Raw genomic sequence first — 24,860 nt, 5'->3', positions numbered from 1 at the left:
TTTGCATGTTCTCCCCGTGTCCGCATGGGTTTCCTCCGGGTGCTCCGGTTTCCCCCACAGTCCAAAGACATGCAGGTTAGGTTAACTGGTGACTCTAAATTGAGCGTAGGTGTGAATGTGAGTGTGAATGGTTGTCTGTGTCTATGTGTCAGCCCTGTGATGACCTGGCGACTTGTCCAGGGTGTACCCCGCCTTTCGCCCGTAGTCAGCTGGGATAGGCTCCAGCTTGCCTGCGACCCTGTAGAACAGGATAAAGCGGCTACAGATAATGACATGAGAATGAATGAAATTGAAATATGCGTATTAATGACATATAACAAAGAATCCTGCAAAGTTTTGTGAAATTCCTCCAAAGATTGTGAGAGGAGTTGATTTCAGAAGGTGAGCACCCTTCCTGGGACGGACAGACGGACATTGCCACGACATAATCCCCCTTTCGGGCCTTTCAGCTAGCAGGGGATGAAAGTGTCAACGGTTCCTTGACTGTATTAAATCTTCCTGAAAGGATGGAAACGCTGCTGTCGGAGATTGGCCAGTGGTAAGAAAAGCTGCTCCTCAGGAGGAAAGTCGTCCCAGGCTCTCCATGACCACCCTGGAAACAGAATTATTAGACAAATATGGTTTTTGTATGCAACAGAGTCGTTATTATAATGACTGTATGTAAATATGTGACAGCCCCACCTTCCCATGTCTGCCAGTAGGCTTTAGGCATTCATTCTAATTGAGTTTTGAGCAAAACAGGTTTCCCCGTGCTTTCCCCCCCTCAGTACAGGAGAACGTGTCAAATTCTGATCTGTGTTACTCCGACTAATATTACAGAACCCAGCTTAAACTCACTGGAGTATTCCTTTAATAAAACACCAACATGCCTTGACGTACAAACCCTCATTTTTCTCAGGTTCCATATTCACTGGCTCGGATGTTATGAAGTCCGTATCCACTTCTCCTTGCATGAAGAGTGTAATGTAGTGATAGTTTTCTTCAAGCTTGATGGAGTTCACTACGGAGGCAAACCGGAGGTTCTTTAACTGAATGCCGGCCTCCTCCATCACCTCCCTCTGTGCACACTGCTCCCATGTTTCACTGTCGGAAATGTAAAAACAATTATAAGAAACGAAAGGATATTTGTGAGTCAGGACAAGAAGAGCGATGTGTATAACTAGGTTATGTTATAACACCGCTCAGTAAATTCATTATACTACAGTGGTGCTTGAAAGTTTGTGAACCCTTTAGAATTTTCTATATTTCTGCATAAATATGACCGAAAACGTCATCAGATTTTCACACAAGTCCTAAAAGTAGATAAAGAGAACCCAGTTAAACAAATGAGACAAAAAAAAATTATACTTGGTCATTTATTTATTGAGGAAAATGATCCAATATTACATATCTGTGAGCGGCAAAAGTATGTGAACCTCTAGGATTAGCAGTTAACGTGAATGAAATTAGAGTCCGGCATTTTCAATCAATGGGATGACAATCAGGTGTGAGTGGGCACCCGGTTTTATTTAAAGAACAGGGATCTATCAAAGTCTGATCTTCACAACACATGTTTGTGGAAGTGTATCATGGCACGAACAAAGGAGATTTCTGAGGACCTCAGAAAAAGCGTTGTTGCTCATCAGGCTGGAAAAGGTTACAAATCCATCTCTAAAGAGTTTGGATTCCACCAATCCACAGTCAGACGGATTGTGTACAAATGGAGGAAATTCAAGACCATTGTTACCCTTCCCAGGAGTGGTCGACCAACAAAGATCACTCCAAGAGCAAGGCATGTAATAGTCGGCAAGGTCACCAAGGACCCCAGGGTAACTTCTAAGCAACTGAAGGCCTCTCTCACATTGGCTAATGTTAATGTTCATGAGTCCACCATCAGGAGAACACTGAACAACAATGGTGTGCATGGCAGGGTTGCAAGCAGAAAGCCACTGCTCTCCAAAAAGAACATTGCTGCTCGTCTGCTAAAGATCACATGGACAAGCCAGAAGGCGATTGGAAAAATGTTTTGTGGATGGATGAGACCAAAATATAACTTTTTGGTTTAAATGAGAAGCGTCATGTTTGGAGAAGGGAAAACACTGCATTCCAGCATAAGAACCTTATCCCATCTGTGAAACATGGTGGTGGTAGTATCATGGTTTGGGCCTGTTTTGCTGCATCTGGGCCAGGACGGCTTGCCATCATTGATTGAACAATGAATTCTGAATTATACCAGCGAATTCTAAAGGAAAAATGTCAGGACATCTGTCCATGAACTGAATCTCAAGAGAAGGTGGGTCATGCAGCAAGACAACGACCCTAAGCACACAAGTCGTTCTACCAAAGAATGGTTAAAGAAGAATAAAGTGAATGTTTTGGAATGGCCAAGTCAAAGTCCTGACCTTAATCCAATCGAAATGTTGTGGAAGGACCTGAAGCGAGCAGTTCATGTGAGGAAACCCACCAACATCCCAGAGTTGAAGCTGTTCTGTACAGAGGAACGGGCTAAAATTCCTCCAAGCCGGTGTGCAGGACTGATCAACAGTTACCGCAAACGTTTAGTTGCAGTTATTGCTGCACAAGGGGGTCACACCAGATATTGAAAGCAAAGGTTCACATACTTTTGCCACTCACAGATATGTAATACTGGATCATTTTCCTCAATAAATAAATGGCCAAGTATAATATTTTTGTCTCATTTGTTTAACTGGGTTCTTTTTATCTACTTTTAGGACTTGTGTGAAAATCTGATGATGTTTTAGGTCATATTTATGCAGAAATATAGAAAATTCTAAAGGGTTCACAAACTTTCAAGCACCACTGTATCTGTATAAACCTGAGCTTAAAAAAAAAAAAAAAAACCCTTCTGCCTTTTTGTGATCATTCCACACTTATTTTAAAAAAAAAATCATACGTTTAAAGTGCTGATGACACGTTTTTGACATCTTTGGCGATGTTTTATAACATAAAAAGTAATTCCCGATGATCCATATATTAATTCACGAAGGCGCCTATTTTACAAGTTCTGATAAAAAACGCAGCTATTTGGGCAAATTTGACGGGGCTGCAGCACCCAGGAGACGAAAGAGGAGGAGCTATATGACGTCAGCGAAAGAACCTTCCTCCTAACTTACCAGTTTGTTGTTGATGCGACAGGTGTTCAGTTTGTCATTATTAGTATTTTATATATATATATATATATATATATATATATATATATATATATATATATATATATATCTCACAGGTGGCTTCTCCAGTGAGGAGAGGGAGGAAGATCCTCCTTAAAAATTCTAAGAATAAAAAGTTGAAATTGTCTTGACCAATTTAATGAATTGCTGTCCTTGAATATTACTATTTTACTGCCAAATACGGGCGGCACGGTGGTGTAGTGGTTAGCGCTGTCGCCTCACAGCAAGAAGGTCCTGGGTTCGAGCCCCGGGGCCGGCGAGGGCCTTTCTGTGTGGAGTTTGCATGTTCTCCCCGTGTCCGCGTGGGTTTCCTCCGGGTGCTCCGGTTTCCCCCACAGTCCAAAGACATGCAGGTTAGGTTAACTGGTGACTCTAAATTGACCGTGAGTGTGAATGGTTGTCTGTGTCTATGTGTCAGCCCTGTGATGACCTGGCGACTTGTCCAGGGTGTACCCCGCCTTTCGCCCGTAGTCAGCTGGGATAGGCTCCAGCTTGCCTGCGACCCTGTAGAAGGATAAAGCGGCTAGAGATAATGAGATGAGATGAGATACTGCCAAATACGACATGTACATTATATTCGTTTCTCTGGGTGAAATTACATTAGCACCCCCTATCGCTCGCTATTAGAAATTACTGCACGGAGGATCTTCCTCCCTTCGGCTCCCATTCACTCCGATTCAAACAGTCTCCGGCACTGGCGGCTCGTGGTTAACATAGACTTCAATGAGAGAGAGGAGGAAAATCCTCCTCCAAGAGGGTGGGACTAGCTAAGAGATCTGACAAGTGCTACAAAATATCAACCAATAGGCTGCAGCCCTAGTTGCGCAATGAACCAATAAGTAGAGGCCTTAGCTGCCTGGGGGGGGAGGGGTTATCAAACTTAACTTCTAGATCCGGTGACTCGGGCACTTCGGCAGTCAGAGTGAGAACGGCGAGGTGGAAGTGGATTGACTATGTTATAGATATTCTACGAATAAAGTAATGGAAACAGAAGACGTGGTGAATGTTTTGCTTGCAAAACCCTTCCATGGGCTGAGCTACAGTGAAAAATTAGCCATCAAAGCAGCAGGTAGACCAACCCCTAAAATCGAAATCACAAAACCCAATGGCAAAGGCAGTACAGTGAATGCTACATGGTTTGCTAGGTACACATGGCTCACTGGTAGCGTTACCACCCATCGATTATATTGCTGGCCCTGTTTGCTAATGAACAATGCCAAATCACAAGCGTGGAGTGTTCATGGTTTCAATGATTTAAAAAAATCTAGATAGGGCAACCAAACGCCATGAGAAGTGTCAAGACCACGTTGGTGCTGCTATCCGACTGTCCTTACTAGGCACCATGCCAATAGATAGGGTGGTAGACGAGGGTGTGCGGCTGCAAATCCAGCAGCACAATGCTAAAGTGAGTCGCAATAGAGAGGTATTAAAACGTCTGATAGATGCAACAGCCTACCTAGGCATGCAAGAGTTGTCACTGAGGGGACATGAAGAAGGGGGGAATTCGGACAATAAGGGCAATTACAGGGAGCTAGCGGAGGTTATTGCTCGCTATGATCGTGTTCTGGCAGAGCATCTGGAAAGTTCGACTGTCTTCACAGGCATGTCAAAAACAATCCAGAATGATCCAATATCCGCTATAGCTGGTTCAATTAATTCAGAAATCCAAAAGCAACTTAACACGGCACCCTTCTTCTCGTGGCAAATCGACGAGACCACAGACATAAGCTGTCATTCACAGCTGTCTGTCATCTTGCGCTATGTCGATAATCAAGGTACAATTCAGGAACGCTTTCTAGGATTTTTTGATGTGTCCAGTGGTCGCAGTGCACAATCCTTGTTCGATTTCGTGCAGACTGAGTTGTCAGGTTTCAATTTCAAGGATAAACTTGTCGCTCAGACTTACGACGGTGCCGCGGTCATGGCCTCGGACTTGAATGGCCTTCAGGCTAAAGTGAGAGAATTGGCTCCCTGTGCAACATTTGTCCACTGCTTTGCACATCGCTTAAACCTAGTTTCAAGTCAGGGTGTTAAGACCATTCCCCAAGCAAAATACTTCTTTGCTCACTTGGGTGGCTTCACGTCTTTTTTTCTCCAAGTCCAGCAAGAGGGTTTCTTTACTCGAGGAGTTCAGTTGCGCCCGCATTCCCCGGAGCGCTCCCACTCGCTGGAACTTTTCCTCTAGGGTCATGAACACGGTTGCTTCAAATTATGACGAACTACTTCAGATTTTCGAGAACATTACTGAGCGCCCAATGATGGATGATGAGACAATACGTTTAGCTGATGGTTTGAGGTCGAAAATGCAAGAGTTTGAATTTGCGTTTTTACTCTTCACTTTTGAGCAGTTGTTTTCGCACACTGACGTGGTGTTTGACATCTTGCAGCACAAATCCATGGATGTCGCCTTTTGCAAACGGCGAATAGAGAATCTCCTGCAAATATTGGATGAGCTAAAAGTACAGAGCGCCTTTGAGAAAATCTACGCCAGGGCTGCCTCTCTAACAGAAGACCCTGACTTGTCTCATAGGGTCAAAAGAAGGCTGCTTAATCCCCGTCAGTCCTACAGAGCACTTTATGATTCCATCCACGACAACTTGCGCACTCAAATAACTCAGCGCTTTCAATACCTCGACCGCTTGCGCTTCATGGAGCTTTTGGATGCGGCGTAATTCGACTCGTTCAAAATATAATTTCCTACGCAGCTACTGTCAAATTTGATGGAGACATATAGCCACCTTTTTGATCAAGAAAAGCTGAGAATCGAACTGCAGCATTTTTATCACAATGAAGAAATAAATTCATCAAGAAAACTTTGCGATGCCCTTGGCTTCATGAAGTCCAGCAGTCTTGATGGGGCGATGCCACAGTTGTACAGGCTCATGTCCCTGATTGGAACAATTGGCGCAACCTCTGCAGGGGTTGAAAGGAGTTTTTCGTGCCTCAAGAGAATTAAAACGTACACACGCAACGCAATGGGGCAGGAGAGATTAAAACATCTGGCCGTTATTTCAATTGAAAAAAAGATTCTCAAGACACTCCAAAAAGATCCAGCGTGGTACGATCAGGTCACAGATAGATTTGCAAATCAGACAGCATGGAGAATTGACTTGATATATAAATAGGGAGCCTCAATCAGTTGGCCTGAATCATTCCTTAACATCAATGTTTGTCTTAAACACGGCTATATCCCATGTAAATAGTTGTGAAATAATGTTATTGTTGTTCTTTTACTTGTTGACTGTTGCCAGTTGTTTGACACCGTGGAAAGGATGTTAATGAATTATTCAGGAAAAACTATTATCAACTCAACCCGTGCGTGTAACTATAGCCGGTCCAGCAGGTGCGGTCGCATTGGGGCCCGTGACCTTCAACCAAGCATTCCTTCCTCCCTCACTTTTACAAAAGCCAGCCGCCACTGATATTAGTTATTATGCCTTCGCGTTGTGTTGCCGGCTTTTGCTCCAAAACCTACAAGGATGGGGTAAGTTTATTCAAGTTTCCCAGAGATCCCGAGCTGCATGCGAAGTGGGTGAAGCAAGTCAGGCGCACTCGTGACAAGTGGGAGCCCTCACCAACATCCGTCCTGTGCTCTGAACACTTCGATTTGGATTGTTTTGACACCCTTCCCAGCTTAAAAGAATCTCTTGGGTGTTCAGTTCAGCACAAACGTGTGTTACTACCATCAGCAGTGCCTACACAGTGTTGCCAGATTGGGAGGTTTCCCGCCCAGTTGAGCGGTTTCAAGTGCATTTTGGTGGGTTTTGAACATATTTTGGGCTGGAAAACGTCAGCAGTATCTGGCAACAGATACTGCTGACGTTTTCCAGCCCAAAATATGTTCAAAACCCACCAAAATGCACTTGAAACCACCCAACTGGGCGGGATTCCTCCCAATCTGGCAACACTGCCAGTATTCCAGAGGGGGTCTACTAGTAGCTATGCCGGATCCAAAGACAGTTCTCCTGTCAGAACATGTGTTGTGAAACGACATAAGATAAAGGTACGTAGAGCTATAGATTCTACATGATAATCATAAATGTAATCATAAAGTTGGCATGATATCAGTCATGTATTTGCTTGTGAAAGCTTGCGGCTTTCATGTAATTGCCGCCTAGCAACAAGAGGCAAAGGGTAAAGAGGGTAAGCTATCATAGATTCTATTCGGAAGAGATCAACACAATTCTAGACTCCCAGAAGAGGAAGAGCTAGCACTAGAGAGTTCACCGGCGTTTTCATGCGCCATTTCCATTGAGTAGAACCAGAGTAGAACAGCCAGTGAACCGCAGCGTGTTCTCCCGCTGACGTCACAACATGGCCGCGAGCCACGGACCCAGTTTTCTTGCGCTGTGCAATTAAAAGTTGGATATTTGCGTAACAACAGCTTCTTTTCACGCAATTATAACAGAAATCTAACATGTTTGCCATGTTGTATAGTTTATTTAAGAAATTGCATAGAGTCATGTTCGTGTCATCAGCCCTTTAAATATTTGAATATATCTTACAATTTGGTCATTATTCATCTCAACACACTTTAAATATTGTAAACTGTACCTTTAAAATTCAGAACTGAACGCAATGCCATATTAAGTAAGCATCTAGTCCATGCTTTATTCCTTCGCTGGTGTTTTTGCACTCAACACAATTAAAGGCGCGGTATGTAATTTCTACCTTGCGATGTCACGCAAGCACGGATAAGTCTTAAGGCCCATCCCACAATACCGATAACTACAACTATAAATAAATCAGTCCCCTGCAGTTTATGCTGTCGGTGCTCACACCAGAACGATAAAATGATACCTATAGCCCAGGCCTGGGTTTATCCGTATCGGTGAGATTGCTTCTGGAGCCATTTTTCCAGGCCTGGACCTGACCCGATAAAACACCTGACCAATCAGCTAATTGTTGACATGTGATGTCTGAGCACATGCCATTTTTCCCCAGGCATCTTTGTACATCCTTGTTGAATCATGAAGTCACGGGATATGGATTCACGGAAAAAAAAAAATTATATATATATATATATATATAAATAAAACACAAAGCACGGCTCTTTTATTCACGGATGTGTGATTTTCCGTGACATATCAATTCTATATAAAAGTTAATAAACAAATGCAGGTAAGATATTTTAATTATGAACTTCGGCAGTCCAAACATTTAATCGTTTTTGTCTCATCTCGTCTTCATCCGCTTTATCTGGGGCCGGGTCGTGGAGGCAGCAGTCTGAGCATGGAAGCCCAAACTTCCCTTTCCCCAGACACCTCGGCCAGCTCCTCGGGAAGAACACCGAGGCGTTCCCAGGCCAGCCAAGAGACATAGTCCCTCCAGCGTGTCCTGGGTCTTCCCCAGGGCCTCCTCCCGGGGGGACATGCCTGGAACACCTCCCCAGGGAGGCGTCCAGGAGGCATCCGAAAGAGATGCCTGAGCCACCTCAGCTGATTCCTCTCGATGTGGAGGAGCAGCGGCTCTACTCGGAGCTCCTCCCGAGTGACTGTGCTTCTCACCCTAAGGGAGCGCCCAGCCACCCTGCGAAGGAAACTCATTTCGGCCGCTTGTATCCGCGATCTTGTTCTTTCGGTCATTACCCAAAGCTCATGACCATAGGTGAGAGTCGGAACGTAGATCGACCAGTAAATCGATAGCTTCGCCTTTTGGCTCAGCTCCTTCACCACGACGGACCGGTAAAGCGACCGCATCACTGCGGAGGCTGCACCAATCCGCCTGTCGATCTCACGCTCCATCCTTCCCTCACTCGTGAGCAAGATCCTGAGATACTTAAACTCCTCCACTTGAGGCAGGACTTCTCCACCAACCTGGAGAGGGCAAGCCACCCTTTTCCGGTCGAGAACCATGGCCTCGGACTTGAAGGTGCTGATTCTCATCCCAGCCGCTTCACACTCGACTGCAAACTGCCCCAGTGCATGTTGAAGGTCCTGGCTTGAAGAAGCCAACAGGACAACATCATCCGCAAAAAGCAGAGATGAAATCCTGTGGGGGGGGGGCGGCACGGTGGTGTAGTGGTTAGCGCTGTCACCTCACAGCAAGAAGGTCCGGGTTCAAGCCCCGTGGCCGGCGAGGGCCTTTCTGTGTGGAGTTTGCATGTTCTCCCCGTGTCCACGTGAGTTTCCTCCGGGTGCTCCGGTTTCCCCCACAGTCCAAAGACATGCAGGTTAGGTTAACTGATGACTCTAAATTGACCGTAGGTGTGAGTGTGAATGGTTGTCTGTGTCTATGTGTCAGCCCTGTGATGACCTGGCGACTTGTCCAGGGTGTACCCCGCCTTTCGCCCGTAGTCAGCTGGGATAGGCTCCAGCTTGCCTGCGACCCTGTAGAACTGGATAAAGCAGCTAGAGATAATGAGATGAGAAATCCTGTGGTTCCCAAACAGGATTCCTTCCGGCCCCTGGCTGCGCCTAGAAATTCTGTCCATAAAAATTATGAACAGAACCGGTGACAAAGGGCAGCCCTGCCGGAGTCCAACATGCACTGGGAACAGGTCTGACTTACTGCCGGCAATGCGAACCAGACTCCTGCTCCGTTCGTACAGGGACCGGACAGCCCTTAGCAAAGAGCCCCAAACCCCATACTCCTGAAGCACCCCCCACAGAATACCATGAGGGACACGGTTGAATGCCTTCTCCAGATCCACAAAGCACATGTGGACTGGTTGGGCAAACTCCCATGAACCATGAGCTATGAAGGGTATAGAGCTGGTCCAGTGTTCCACAACCAGGACGAAAACCACATTGTTCCTCCTGGATCCGAGGTTCGACTATTGGCCGAATTCTCCTCTCTAGTACCCTGGAGTAAACCTTCCTGGGGAGGCTGAGAAGTGTGATTCCCCTATAATTGGAGCACACTCTCCGGTCCCCTTTCTTAAAAAGAGGGACCACCACCCCAGTCTGCCACTCCAGAGGCACTGTCCCCAACCGCCATGCAATGCTGCAGAGGCATGTCAGCCAAGACAGCCCCACAACAACCAGAGACTTGAGATACTCAGGGCGGATCTCATCCACCCCCGGTGCCCTGCCACCGAGGAGCTTGAAAACCACCTCAGTGACTTCGGCTTGGGTAATGGACAGGTCCACCTCTGAGTCATCAGCCTCCGCTTCCTCAATGGAAGATGTGACGGTGGGATTGAGGAGATCCTCGAAGTATTCCTTCCACCGCCCGACAATGTCCCCAGTCGATTGATTGAAGTGTGTATGCGCTCTACATAAATGCTGTCTAGTGCGCATGCTCTCTACATAAACACTCTAGTGCAGACATCCCAAGTCTCCCGGAAGTTCCGGGAGTCTCCCGCATATTGATAGTGGCTCCCTGAGGCCCGCAAATTGGAGAATATCTCCCAGAATCTAGAGCAAAAGCGTGGACGCGAAACATTAATGTCTGCATCGCGCATATGACTGAGTGTGCGAGAGAGAGACTGCGTGTGTGCCTGTTCATGTAGCGCATGCTAGACAAAGAGCATCCTGATTGGTTTACAGACATCCAAACTCATTTCAGGGAGGTGTCATGACACCCCCCTGCTGATGGGAAAAAAAAAAAGTCATGCGTCACAACACCTTCCTGAAATGAGTTTGGATGTCTGTAAACCAATCAGGATACTCTTTGTCTAGCATGCGCTACATGAACAGGCACACACGCAGACTCTCTCTCGCTCTCCCTTGCGCACTCCGTCGTATGCGCGATGCAGACATTAAATGATTCGCGTGCACGCTCTCGCTCACACGTGCCGTTGGAGGAAACGCCATGCATTTTGATAGTCCTATAGCCAACCCACTAACATTTTCGTCTCGTCAACGAAAACAACAGATACGTCTCGTCATATTTTCGTGATCAAAGAGTTATGTTTAGATTCACTTTATTCATCCCACATCGGGGAAATTCACGTGTTACAGTAGCAAGAAAATGTCAAACAGATAAATAAAACTGAAATAAAAATGAGACAAACGAAGGATTAAATACAGAGGGCTATTTGCATTATCTACTGTGAAAAAGTATAGAAAAATTGCCTTATTGAGAGGCTTGGAAAAATTGCACATTACAGGTAGACTCTGTGTGATTGATATTATATATATATATATAAAAATAAAATATATATATATATATATATTTTATTTATATATATATATATATATATATATATATATATATATATATAATATTTTATTTATATATAAAAATAAAAAATAAAAATATATTTTATTTTTATATATATATATATATATATATATATATATATATATATATATATATATATATATATATATGCATAAAAATAGTTTAGGGCCTATATTAATTGCACATAATTGCATCGATGAGAGATAGCAGAGGTAGTAGTGGTGAAGTAGTGCAAATATAACGACAAACAGGTTATTAGTGCTACATTACAAGTTGTGGGTGTTATACAGTCTGACAGCAGTAGGTATGAATGACCTGCAGTATCTCTCCTTCTTACACCGTGGGTGTAGCAGTCTACTACTAAACGAGCTGCTTAAAGCCCCCACAGCCTCATGATTGAGGTCAGCTTGGCTAACATCCTCCTCTCACCCACCACCTCAATGGAGTCCAGAGGACAGTCCAAGACTGAGCCAGCCCTTCTGACCAGTTTATTAAGTTTCTTCCTGTCCCTCTCTGAACTTCCACAGCCCCAGCAGACCACAGCATAGAAAGTCGCTGATGCTACCACAGAGTCATAAAAAGTCCTAAGCAGTGTCCTGCACACACCAAAAGACCTCAGTCTTCTCAAGAGGTGGAGACGACTTTGGCCCTTCTTGTACAGGACATCTGTGTTGTTAGTCCAGTCCAGTTTGTTGTAGCTCGTCACTGTCTCGTTTTAGTCATGAAAAAAAGGTGCGTTAACGAAATCATTTTGTCATCGTTAACGAAAACACCGACAGAGATGCAGTCAGCTATTCATATGCAAACTCCATGCAGAAAGACCCCAGAACCATTTCGCCGTAAGGTGACAGTGCTAACCACGGGCGACTGCTCTAAGACAACGAGGGAGGCTCAGCCTCTTCTAAAAATGACGAACATCGTGTAGGATGAATTGCGCTAGGCTTATGTTATAGCCGACCTTATAACATTGCTATTTCAGATCCAGAATCATAGAAATATATGTGCTCAACCCAACTACAGTGCGAAATCATTGTTATAACTTTCCCCAGTTCGCCTAATGTGTGTGTGAGTTTTTCCCCCTCATGACAGCGCGATGCAGCCCAGCCTCAGTGGACTTCAATGGCATTTGGGAGCTATGCGCTTTCAATATCAAAATGCAAGACGGTTATTGGACAAATACTGCAAAAACGCCTGCCCACGGAGTCTCACGGACTCCCAGCCTCAGTGGACTTCAATGGCATTTGGGAGCTCTGTGCTTTTCAATCTCAAAATGCAAGACGGTTATTGGACAAATACTGCGAAAACGCCCGCCCACGGACTCCAAGCCTCACAGTGGGAGGGACATGGCAAAGCTTTCCCCGAGGAGACTGGTGATTGGTGAAAGCGGCCGGATATTTTCTTTGATTGACAGCTCGTTTCAAATATAGACAGGCAGCGGTGAATTTCAGTTCAGTCCCATGCGGATTCGCAAGTGCTGTGGTGTATTGTAAGAAATCAGCTTACATTTCGATTTCATTCATTACATACGGTTTCTACCAGCTTTTTTTAGTTTGTATATATTTTCATTGTAAATAAAGTGTAAATATAGTGTTGTCAAGTTTGCTATCATAGTTCCAGAAATTTCGTTTATTTGAGTGACTGAACTTGAACTTAAGGGGGCTAGTCAGCTAGCAAGAAAGCTGCGCACGGATGCCAAGCATTGCTGATTTAATTTTGGCAAAGCCATTTGCCAGTCTTCCTTTCGAGGAAAAAATTAAAATTAAAGAGCAGGGTAGACCAACGCCTCAAATTGACTTGGTGAAAAAGGTAGGGAATAATACTCGTTCCTTTCAGCTCTCCTGGTACGAGAAAGTGAATTGGCTAACAGCAAGTGACCCACATCAACAACAGTAAATAGGCCACTTTAGTAATATGTCATGGGTGGACCAAAAATATAGAATCTATTTAAAATGTTTATGCTGAGTATATTATATTGGAATATATATTTCTCTGGATATGAATTAAACACAGCTACAATTTGGAAAACATTTTTAAACAAAAACACAGCCGAGAACATTTCACACTACAGACCTGGATTAAAAGTGAAGGGTTATCAAAATTGTCAAGAAAACATTTCTCAGTCAAAATAAGTAAAATATAGGGAAAGTGTCATTGAATGAAATGTGTGGCCCCCAGCTCTATGTTTGGCTCCCCAAGGTCAGTGCTTGTGCCTATTCCAGAACACTCTGCTGTTACTGCTGAGGTTCCTGACAAAGAGCTGCTTTCAATAATGATCAGTTTTTAAACAACATGCCACAATTTTAAAATATAAAATGTTAAAATATACCCCCCCCAACACCACCATCATGTATATTGGACAGCAGGCTAACGGGCCAAAAGAACCTGTTATTTCACAGTTTGTGACCCTGCCAACAATCAGCCAGATCAGAGGCAAGAGTATGGGCAAGATTGATGTGTTTTTTCTTTTTAAATCTGGTGCTAACCATGGCACCACCATGCCGCCCGACTTTACATACCGCACCTTTAAAACACATGACACCTTAGGACCACTCACCCAAATTCAATGTGACCTCCAGGTAACTGGTACAGCCCTTTCCCAACCAAGCTCTTTCTCTTTCCTAGAAGCACACATCCTGGGTAGGAGGAATCAGTGACCAGTACTCCGAGACCTACTCCTGGCCGCTTTGGGCTGTGATTCTGAACAACACCTGCCATCTTAGTCAACCTGAGAAGGAGGAATAATGTGGTTAGGACTCATTCCTTCCTCTATGTCTCATTCAATAACACATACTTACTGGTGTCTTCCTGTGCATGTGAATCTTCTGATTAATAACATGCAAATTAAAAGGTCAAGTTAGATAATCTTAGCAACATAAATCCAGTCTGAGCACTTGAGAACATCAAATGATAACGTTTTCTGAATCTTGTCCTCAAGCCAGGCTCCATGGACTTCTTATTCACGCCCTTTTCACTTTCACACAGCGCAGATGCGCAAATTGCGTAGGGTATTTCACGTACGCATGCGCGGTTGATGGGTTGTTTTTCCGCAGCACTGCTGCTGAGTGAGAAACATGGCGGCGTCCCTGTTTTGCGGCCGCTTGTCCGCTGGACTGAGGAATTCTGGGTCCAGGACGGCTTTAAGTTCAACAGCCAAGGTTAGTTTTGGAGAGGAAATATTACTGGGTTGGATATGATACAGTTTGCACGTTTTGTAAGCCTTGAAAATGAGGAACAAACCGAAAATGGGTGGATTCCAGATTTGACATTAGCCAGTTAGCCGTCAACATTATTAATCCTTAGCAAATAGCATGATTGCTAAAGCTGTTCTGATGTTCTGGCGGTAAAATTGTTATTGCTGTTTTACTCGGGATATATTTCTGAGCGTTTATTTCTCACGTAAATTTTGTATAATACAGTTTGTATGTACAAAATCGAGTATCTGTCTCGACAGAGCTGGAGCCGAGTCCCAAATCGCAAGTTACTCACTATAAAGTGCACTACATAGGGTGCAAAACACGTTCTATCACAGTCTATAGTCCACTTGGTGTCGTATCAAGACTGGTTTGGAAGTCAGCCATGCTTAAGCGTCTTCTGGATTGGTTTGGCTTTGTTTGACCTCCAAGGAATGGATTGTGAATCCTGTCCAGTTAATTAGCAAGTAAGGTTTTAATTTTAAGACTCTGTCAACTCAAGGTCAGCTAGAACAGCTGGTTAGTGTGTAAACCAGCTGTGTGCTACTACTAGTTAAGCAGAACTGTATGAATGAGTCTGTTTTAGAGACAGTTCTATTCAGACTTGTGTCCTTAAAAAACATTGATCATGGTGAGAAGGTGGACGACTTCGAATACCTTGGCAGTTGGATGAACACTGCTCATGACATCAACTCCAGAAAGGCCAAAGCCTGGGGCGCCCTAAATTCTCTAATCAAGGTGTGGGCTGCCCCGCTGTCTAGAGACACAAAGATCAGAGTGTTCAAGGCCTCAGTCAAATCCATTCTTCTCTACAGATCTCAGGCTACATCCACACGACAACGAGATGTTATTTAAAAAAATATCGCGTCCACATGGGCAATGATCAGTAAAATATCAGGTCCATATGGCAACGCAACGCTTGCTGAAAACGATGCAATACACATGCCACACCTCTAGGGGGGCTGTAAGACGGTCCCTTCGGAGACACCAGAACAATAGAAGAAGTAAGGACGCATGCGCATAAACTATTATGCGCGAGACTTCATATTAGCCACAAAGTCAGAAAAATCTGTTCGTAAAATTACATTATAATGACCAAATACAATGAAAAGTATTTTTCCAGTCTCACCTGTGAAAGGTAATCCCATGTGATCTCGTTTGGACGGTAAACCTGTTGGTACAGTTAAACGCAGCTAATCTTTATTCTCCGCTTTGACCTATCCAATATGGTGGCGAGGATGACGTATGATTCTACGCGGAAGGCGGCGTCTTTAATGGTCCGGAATAAATTGAATGCTACACGTTGATGGATTAATTTGTTCTTCTACGCCCTTTTTGAGGAATGTATTGTAGGACTTAAACCAACATCTGAAGAGGTGAGATCGCTCCTTTTTTTTCCCCTATTTTTGCTGGCGGGATTGACACTCTCTCTCTCTGCACCATTACACGATAAATATTCACAGTGAAAATATTTTGTAAGCGCGTTTCATGAACCAAGTTATAGGATTTGTTGACAACTCGCATCGAGTTCGTTACACTTCTACCCGGCGTGACGCACATGTGGTTGTGACATCATCGTAAACAAATCCGTTCTACTCATCCAGACGACTTCGCAACGGCAACGTTGCCAGATCTTTCCACTCTGGAACCCGTTCTCAAAAGATTGCATTTTGGGGCACCCAAAACGCCGGTGCCGTGTGGACTCCAGGCCGAAACGATAAACAATTGTATCGGATTCACCTGAATCCATTGCCGTGTGGACAGGGCCTGAGTCTTGGTCTCTCTAACAAGAGCAATCCTTGGATGGCACGTACACCCGCATGCTCCGTAGAGTGTTCAACGTCAGCTGGCAGGACCATTGGACAAATGACTGCCTGTATGGTTCCCTACCACGCCTCTCGACCATAATCGCCAAACGCCGTCTGGCATTGTGCGGCCATGTGTTTCGTCACGATCAACCTGCCGCACAAGTTCTCTTGTAGGAGCCTGAGGCGAAGCGCAAAGTCGGTCGACCACGTACCACTCTGAAAACGGTCCTCGAGCGAGAGACGGGGTTGAAGGAAGATCAGTTCAGAGCAGCTATGCTCGACCGGCGGGTCTGGGATAGGATATCTTATCAAGTCGCCGGATGACAGATGATGAGAGAGGTTTTTTTTTTTTTTTTTTTTGTATGTAAAGGTTTTGTTCTGTTTTTGCAAAGAAACAGTCCAGATCAGCAAAAGCGCACACATCTTGCAATCCGCGCAGACTGGACAGACTGAAAGTACTAAAGCGCCGCTGCATCAGTCTGTCCAGGTAGAGATGAAGGTCAATTCAATATGCAAGATGTTTAAAATGAAGTTGTATTTGATGATAACGTAGAAAAATATAAACAAAGACTGATTTGAATTCTGCTATTTTTGTTTATAACGCGAGCATGAGCGCGTGTCAGTCTGCGAGTCGATGCACAGGACAATTATCATCAGGATCTTGTATTCCAGGTGTATTCATAATGTTTAGGGTTGTTTTACAATCAGGGTACAAAGTTTGTGTCACAGGGGTCCAAAATTCAAATTGATTCATTTCAAACTGGTTCTTGTACCAGTTTTTAAGTGAAGGACAAGTTAAAGAACAGATTTCAGGTAATTTTTTGATGTGTGTACGGTAGTTTTGTGTAATCTGCTATAAGATAAAGAAGATTAAGTGTCGCTTTAAGCAGGGCTGCGAGAAACAAATGAAGTGATTCTCGGAGAGGACTTTTTTTTTTGACAATTCAGAATCCACGACTTCCATAGTGCTTTTAAATATAAGGCTGTAAGCTTTGTGTTAGTTGTCTCTAATATTTATGTCCCAATATCTTGACCACGTTTTAGGATGAAAATAATCATTTTAGATATGTTATTTTATATTGAAAAATTAGCTGTCTCGGAGAGGACTTTTTTTGACACAATTACATACTAATTTGATCAAAATAGTCTGAAAACTTACTGGCATTCAACATTAAAACTTAACTATGTTTCCAATGATATGGAACCAAATATTTGTTTTATGGTATAAAGAATGATTTAAGTGCATCCCTTTTGGAGCTACCTGTGGCCAAAAAAGCACTTTTTCTAAATGACACGAGTAATTTTGCTAAATATGACACATTGCCATACAGTCACCAAAAATAACGTTATCACCAATTTTTTTTTTGCATGGTAAATAGAGCTATCACAGGGCTACAATAAACAACCAAGTTTATTTAGTCAAGCCTTTTGATATTGAAGATAATAAGTGTTAAATGTGATTTTTAGCTTGCGTACCCTGATTGTAAAACAACCCTTTACGTAACATCGTATGACATACATCGTAGTACGCTAATCAGGTCGTAAAACATCAGATAATAAACACTCGCTGTAATAAATCTGCGCTCTCGAATCCAATCATTTGAGCTCCGTGACGTAGTCAGGAATTAATTTCAGGGAGATGAGGAAATATCTGGACAATTAAGTTGATAAGTGGGATGCCGTTGTGTGTTTTGGGTGGATGCCAGATCAACAGCAGCCGGAGAGATGGTGGTGCTCAGAATTCTCTCATTTAACGAGAGACTATTTTAGGGGAATGTCTTGGTTTATAAAACCATATCGATCCATACTCCCGGAGTAATCCTCTCGTATTTCATGGTCATTGATTCATGCAGGTTTGGTCAATCTGGTTTCTGACCATAATGGCTAAATGTGACCAAACGAATTAATTAATTTTTTTTAACATGGTGTGATTACACAACGGAGTCCTAATAATGACTTTTTTTTTTTTTTAAACATGAAAATCATTAAAGCGCAATTATGGCATCAAACATTTCGACATGTCTATACAGGAATGTGATTTTTTTTTTTCCGTGAATTCGCGGAATTCCGCTTTTTTCACCTCAAAATTTGAAAATTTTTTCCTATTTTTCGCTCAAAAATCCGCATTCATCTCCTATTCATTCCAACTTTCAGTAATTCCGTCATTGTGATGAAACGAGGTACGTGATTGGCCCATCGCTCTGTAACAACCAATGAACGCGCTTGTTTGATAGCTGTACGTAAGCTCGCTTCAAACAAAGAGTTGAAAGATGGCAGCCTCCGTGATCGAGCGTAAAGATGCACCTGATCATCAGTTTGGTGTGTCTGTGTTTTTAAAGTAAATAAACATGGGGGGGAAAAGAAAAAAACACCCCAGTTCATTTCTTTCCCCATAATAAACCTGTGAGTGGTGATGGTGTCACTGCACGTGCGACAGTTGGGTATGTTTTCGCGGGGTGACGAAGGTTTCCGTGGCAACGGGGCCTCGCGCCATCTGTTGCTTCCTGGATGCGCATGCGCACGCTATGAAAGCTGTGGTGAAAAGGTTAGCATCGGAGGCTAAACCTTCTGAGGAGAAAAGAAGGGGCGGTTTTTATTTGTTTGTTTTAGTTACGTCCGAAGAAACAGCAGTTTAAATCACGGCTCTAGTTTACAAATCAAAATAGTTACTCGGTGAAAACAAAACGGGAAAGTGAGTCTGTGAGGCGGCAGTGATGCTTGACCCCTCCCGCCTCCTCTCACTTTACCTCAGAGTCTCTGCCAACTTCATCACGAATTATTTCACCTTTTTCACTCGAAGTTAGTTTTAATTTTCGCTCAAAACTTTTCCCACAGCGTGGATGTAAGGTAATTATACACAATTTTGATTTGTTTATTCAATATTAAAATCTCATCTCATTATCTGTAGCCGCTTTATCCTGTTCTACAGGGTCGCAGGCGAGCTGGATCCTATCCCAGCTGACTACGGGCGAAAGGCGGGGTACACCCTGGACAAGTCGCCAGGTCATCACAGGGCTGACACATAGACACAGACAACCATTCACACTCACATTCACACCTACGCTCAATTTAGAGTCACCAGTTAACCTAACCTGCATGTCTTTGGACTGTGGGGGAAACCGGAGCACCCAGAGGAAACCCACACGGACACGGGGAGAACATGCAAACTCCGCACAGAAAGGCCCTCGCCGGCCACGGGGCTCGAACCCGGACCTTCTTGCTGTGAGGCGACAGTGCTAACCACTACACCACCGTGCCGCCCTCAATATTAAAATGTTAGTGCAAATAATACATACTTGCCAACTTTTCAAAATTCTCATGAGGGAGAAAAGTGCATGAAAGACATTTTCAGTTGGCCGAGGGTCTGATGCGCGGTTGAAATGATAAAAACAGTGGAGCCCAATTAATTGCAAACATTTTTTGTGAATGTTGTTTAATGAAAAAGTGATTTTTATTCTTGCATATGAAAATCAAGTGAGTGAACACTGTACAGTTCTGTATGAGTCAATTTCACAGAAAACTTTTTTTTTTTTTTTTTTTTTGTCCAGACGTGTTTTGTTTACATTTTGAGATTTCTAAAACCTTTTTATGGTCTCATATGATAAAACATTATCAGTTCTACCTTGCATTTCAAAATTTGACTACTTTGGTTCATAAATGTGCATTTTGTAGCAAATTTTAGGGTCGAAAATGAGCAAAAATGGCTGTTCCACTGAAAAGAGACTTTTTTTCAGACATGATTCTTAATGTTAGCCAAAGGTGGAATTGAAACTTTTTCACGTTCAACGACAAGACTGTGGAAACCACAATGGACATATGATGTCACAAATTGAAAATGCCATTAAGAAAAGAGATTTTTTCAATGTTTTGTTCATTTTTGTACCTGTCCCAGAGGTTTGCGTCAGTTCTGTTACCGTGATTAATCACATAACAAAAATAAATGCTCCCAAAAGCTATTATTGAAGTTATTTGTTGCCAAGGATCTACGTATTCTCACCTTTTTATATGGATGGCAGAATGAACTGAATCCGAAAATATTTACTTAAAAATTTCAGTTTTGGTAAGTAGTCTATGCATGACTAATTATTTTGTGTCAATCCTGTTACCCTGTCTAAACGGGGTGTGCAGTAACTTAATCAAATATTAGAAGTTGCCATACATAAGAAGCAAACCGGGAGACTACCAGGAGCAATAGAGTTTAATAAATAATGGTGGATGAATTCTTATGTTGCATCATGTTTGTTTGAAAAGGCACATTTAGCTATGTTCAACTTCTACAGTAATTGAAAGTATAAATTTTGTTTTTCCTTATACAATTTTCTATTTATTCTAATGCAGATTTAATTTAGAATGACATTTTTTAGGTTTCATGTTTTGGCTTTTTGTCAGTTAAGAATCATTGAATTTACTATAGGGGCTCAGAGTTGCATGTTGACCATTTAAATTCATTAAATTGGCTTGAATTTGTTAATGATAAGTTTTTTTTTTCTTGTGTTTGCTTGCCATTTTAGTACAATTTTTAAGTCAGAAAACCCCAGAACCCAGGAGCTTCGGGGGGCTTGGCCCCCCTTGTCCCCCCACCAGGGCGCTGCCCTGGACCAGCTGGGGGCCTGCGGCCCCCAGACCCCCGGCTAAAATTTTCAGATAATTTCACCAGCCCCAAATCACATCCCTGTCTATAATCGTCTGCCTTAAGACCTCTGCATGCTCTTGCGACAAGGCTTTCGCAGATAGCTTTTCGCAGACAGTTGTAATTTATCGTTGAGCGGGGAGTAATAGGCGTGCGCGATGTTATTCACCGCCACAACGCAAGGGGGTGCGAAGTCGCGAAATCGCTAGGAATAGTTGGTGGGTGTGGTTAGTGGAGTGTTTATCCTCCAGTTACTTATAATGACTAGAACTGGAGTCGTATAGATGTACGTACTTCCTCGATCAACCGCTCTTCGTGCTGCTCCATCTTCGCTCATGTTTTTAAAAATGGCGGTCGTGAAAACAAACCAAACCGGGAAAGTAGGGAAGTGGAAGTGCGTGTACAGTGGATGTAGAGTGGACCAGTCGGAGCCCTCTTGTCTGCGAGGCTGTCTGTGGTGGTCACAATTTTTGGGAGGTGCGCGCAGAGCGTCTGCGGGGGGGCTTCGCAGACGCCATCTGCGAGGACTGCGTTGTCAGCATAAATTGGCCTTTAGATGAGTCCTCTGTTAGTTTACATCAGATATTTACGAGGGGTTCAAAAGTCAAGTCCTGCCCAAATCTATACCTTGGTTTGACTTGCGTCAAGTTTTCATCCCCATGGAGAGTGACAGTGTTTAGAGGTTTGTGGTGTGGTTTTGTAAAGGCATTGCAAAATAATTATGGGCACTGATTCCACTTTTGTCAGTCTTGCAGTCATCCCAAGCAGCTCTTTCTAAATCCCCCGCAGGAGCCAGAGGAAAGGTTGCGCCTCTGCTCGTGTTACAGTCAGGCTGAGACACTTGACCTTGTAGCGAACGCGCATGATGTGTTTAGTTATAGTGGCTTCTCAAGTCTGGTTTACTTTGTAATATTTACAGTCGCAGCAATCCCAATTGAATTTGCCGAACTAAATTTTTATTGCTGAATTATTCTCGTCCGTAAAAGATGTCCAGGTTTCATCTCATGAACTTGATTTATAAAGGATTAGAAGAGCACTTGGGATCCTGACATGATTTGATGAAAGTATAATGGAACGTACTATGATCTAGTTTTGTGTCTTTGCCGTACCAGGTAATTACTGGGACGTCGGGGCTGTTCGGTAACCATGGCCACCAGCCGTCTCCACTGGCGACAGGGCAGCAGCAGAGGAACCTTTCGCTGCACGAGTACCTGAGCATCGGCTTGCTGAAGGAGGCGGGGATCTCTGTACCTGCAGGAATGGTGGCCAGCTCGCCTGAGGAAGCCTACGCCGCCGCCAAGCAGATCGGTAACGACAAACAACGGCTTAGTATTACAAAGTCTCAGCTTTTATTTATTTATTTATTTCCACAAGGGTTTTTTTTTTTTTTGGAGGGGGGGTCAAAATTATATAAATAGTCCTCCTTGTTCGTTATTCCATCCATTTTGTTCAAAGCTTCAGTTCCACTGGCAGCAAAACAGCTCCAGAGCGTGATGCTACCACCACCATGTTTTACAGTTGGTCCAGTGTTCCTCTGGTCATTATGGACAAACAACTCAGTCTTTGTCTGATCTGACCAGAATACGTTTCTCTATCCGTGTTGTCAGCTTGGATCAAACTTGGTGTTGGTTTTGGAGCAGGGGCTTCTTTCATGGATCACAGCGACCTCTCGGTCCACGGTGAGGTAACGCTCACTTGACTGTACAGTGCTCTTGCAGCTTCTTGTTCATTACAGACCTTTGCCTTGATGGTTCCTGGGTTGCGCCTGACCATCTGAACCGGCTCCCTCTCATCCAAGAGGGACGGTTTGGATCCTCTTCTAGCAAAGTGCTTTACAGACACTAGTTTGAGCTGATGTTGGAAAAAGCTCTCGGAGACTTGCCTGTGTGTAAATCTGTGATCCTCTTTCTCAGATCTGCACCGAGCTCCTTGGACTTTCTCATTGTGTTGTTGGTTAATTCAGTGAGTGTTATCAACTTAACAAACATGCTTCCAGGTATGAGGTGTTTTTTAAATCCCTTCCTTGGTATTCTTGGTTAAAATCATAACTCTAATTGAAGCACCAGGTGCAATTGGATTAAAAATGTTTATTTTTGTGGCCCTTTTTTTTTTTTTTTTTCATTGCACTGCAAATGAAGTAAATCTGAATGGGTGTTGAAACACCCGTTTCCTGATGGTGTGTGTGTGTGGGGGTGTTTGGTTTTTGTGCGTTTGCCTTGTTTACTGTGCTCATGCTGACTTGGGTCTAAACTTGGATTAACTTTGGCATTTGGTGTGTGTGTGTGTGTGTGTGTGTGTGTGTGTGTGTGTGTGTGTGTGTGAGTTGTCCGCATACACACAACACCTGCTTTGTGAGCTGTGTGCGCGCGCATCTGAATGAAGGCAAATGGGTTTGTTCCAGATCATTGTGCGCTCAGTGGTTGCTAAATGAATGATGCCGAAATCCTGCTCAGTATGTTTGGCATCCTTAAAGCTAGACGGCCTTTCGGTTTCATAAAATCTGTGAAATTTAGTTCCCTCTGAAATGTGCTCATTGTGAGATGTTTATTTCTGTAATATCTCAAAATATCAGGCCATTCTGTTCTGTAGCTGGGAAGTTATTTCATTTGAGGGGATTAAAGCAAATAATGTGCATGAAATCGCTCGCTTCGCGCAGACAGAGGAAGTCCGTGTGCGTGCACATGCGCAGGTTTCCCTTTGAGCGTGCACTGACAGTTCCATCATTCTGTCGCTAAACGAACAGCTGATCACACCGAGGTGCTCGCTGACTGCCGATATTTATTAGTTTGGTCCTGCATTTCCTTTCCTTCGTATAGAACATAACGTCTTTTCTTCTCACTTTCTTTCCGTTACTGTAGTTGGTCTTTCACGTTTCATTCGCACACTCGCATCCTCTATTTTTCTCTCCTGTTTCAAATATATATCCCACAATGCCTTGTACAAACAGGGAAAGCCCACCACGTGATGTGATGCATGACGTACTGTCTTGAATCGGATCATGGTGAAGCAGGAAAAAATAACTGAGAATTTAGGGCCACGTGGAGATAAATTCATTAATTATTCTATAAAAAAATGAATAAAATTGGAAGTCTGTGATTCGATTTCAGTAGCTTTTCTTTCCACTGAACAAAAATAATTAGGTGTCCGAGGGGGATTATTTTTATCTGGTTTCAGAGCACACCACAGCACTGAGACTGCCCTCATCAAAATCATAAATGACAATGGCCTTGACAGCATCCTCATCCTCCTTGACCTCTCTGCCGCCTTTGACACTGTCTCCCACGCCATCCTTTTCAACCGTCTCCTCTGAATACTTGGGCCTCACCGACACTGCTCTCTCCTGGTTTTACTCCTACCTCTCCAATAAGAAACAGTATATCACCATCAAGGACTCCAACTCTACCCCTGCCTCGGCCAACCATGGCGTGCCCCAGGGTTCAGTGCTAGGTCCCCTTCTGTTCACTATCTACATGCTCCCTCTTGGACAGATCATACGGCACCATGGACTCAACTTCCACTGCTATGCTGACGACACCCAGCTCTACATCAGCACCGAACCCTCTGCCCAGCTCCCCCTCCCCCCACCCCCACTTATCAACTGCCTTCATGAAATAAAAACATGGATGACAGCAAAACTCCTCAAACTCAACTGCAATAAAACAGAGCTTATGGTGGTGGCCCCTGGCTCACTAGCCAAGAAGGTTGGCGATCTTCGCCTTGATGTGGATGGTTGTACCATCATGCCATCCCCAGAAGCAAGCAATCTGGGTGTCATCCTGGATTCCAAGCTTTCATTCCAGACTCAAATCAAAAACACAACCAAATCTGCCGCCTTGCACCTTAAAAACATCTCAAGACTCCGGCCATCACTCTCTGACTCTGTGACTGAGGCTACATCCACACGACAACGGCAACGAGATGTTATTTAAAAATA

General features: G+C 43.7%; 2 protein-coding genes across 3 annotated transcripts in view; one reads left to right on the top strand and one right to left on the bottom strand.

Annotated features, from left to right (window-relative positions):
- Positions 1-178: 178 nt before the first annotated feature.
- On the bottom strand, positions 179-14,264 carry nudt15 (nudix (nucleoside diphosphate linked moiety X)-type motif 15). 2 transcript variants are annotated; one of them, XM_060918112.1, is made up of 4 exons: positions 14,093-14,264; positions 13,852-14,022; positions 880-1,083; positions 179-592 (listed from the first exon to the last, which is right to left on the bottom strand). In XM_060918112.1, the coding sequence occupies exons 1-4, from the start codon at positions 14,131-14,133 to the stop codon at positions 556-558; spliced, it is 453 nt and encodes a 150-aa protein (XP_060774095.1). In that variant the 5' UTR covers positions 14,134-14,264; the 3' UTR covers positions 179-555. The 2 variants fall into 2 exon arrangements, with proteins under 2 accessions (XP_060774095.1, XP_060774094.1); XM_060918111.1 differs by having other exon boundaries at positions 884-1,083.
- Positions 14,265-14,338: 74 nt separating this feature from the next.
- Positions 14,339-24,860, top strand: part of sucla2 (succinate-CoA ligase ADP-forming subunit beta) — a 46,423-nt gene continuing 35,901 nt past the window's right edge. The window contains exons 1-2 of the mRNA XM_060918743.1: positions 14,339-14,452; positions 22,039-22,234. Coding sequence (XP_060774726.1) covers positions 14,369-14,452; positions 22,039-22,234 — 280 coding nt within the window. The 5' untranslated portion in view covers positions 14,339-14,368. The remainder of the gene's footprint in view (positions 14,453-22,038; positions 22,235-24,860) is intronic.

The sequence above is a fragment of the Neoarius graeffei genome, chromosome 4, assembly GCF_027579695.1.
Source record: "Neoarius graeffei isolate fNeoGra1 chromosome 4, fNeoGra1.pri, whole genome shotgun sequence".
Lineage (NCBI taxonomy): Eukaryota > Metazoa > Chordata > Actinopteri > Siluriformes > Ariidae > Neoarius > Neoarius graeffei.
Note: the sequence above shows the minus strand (reverse complement) of the source record. Positions and strands in the feature narration are given on the sequence as shown.

Bases quoted from the DNA above. Each gene is read 5' to 3' on its own strand.
- nudt15 (XM_060918111.1), bottom strand. From the start codon at position 14,133: ATGTTATTAATCAGAAGATTCACATGCACAGGAAGACACCA. The intron at 14,023-14,092 runs GTAAGTATGTGT...CCTCCTTCTCAG, and splicing joins ACATGCACAGGAAGACACCA to GTTGACTAAGATGGCAGGTG. The intron at 1,084-13,851 runs GTGAGTGGTCCT...CATTTCCGACAG, and splicing joins GGAGGTCACATTGAATTTGG to TGAAACATGGGAGCAGTGTG.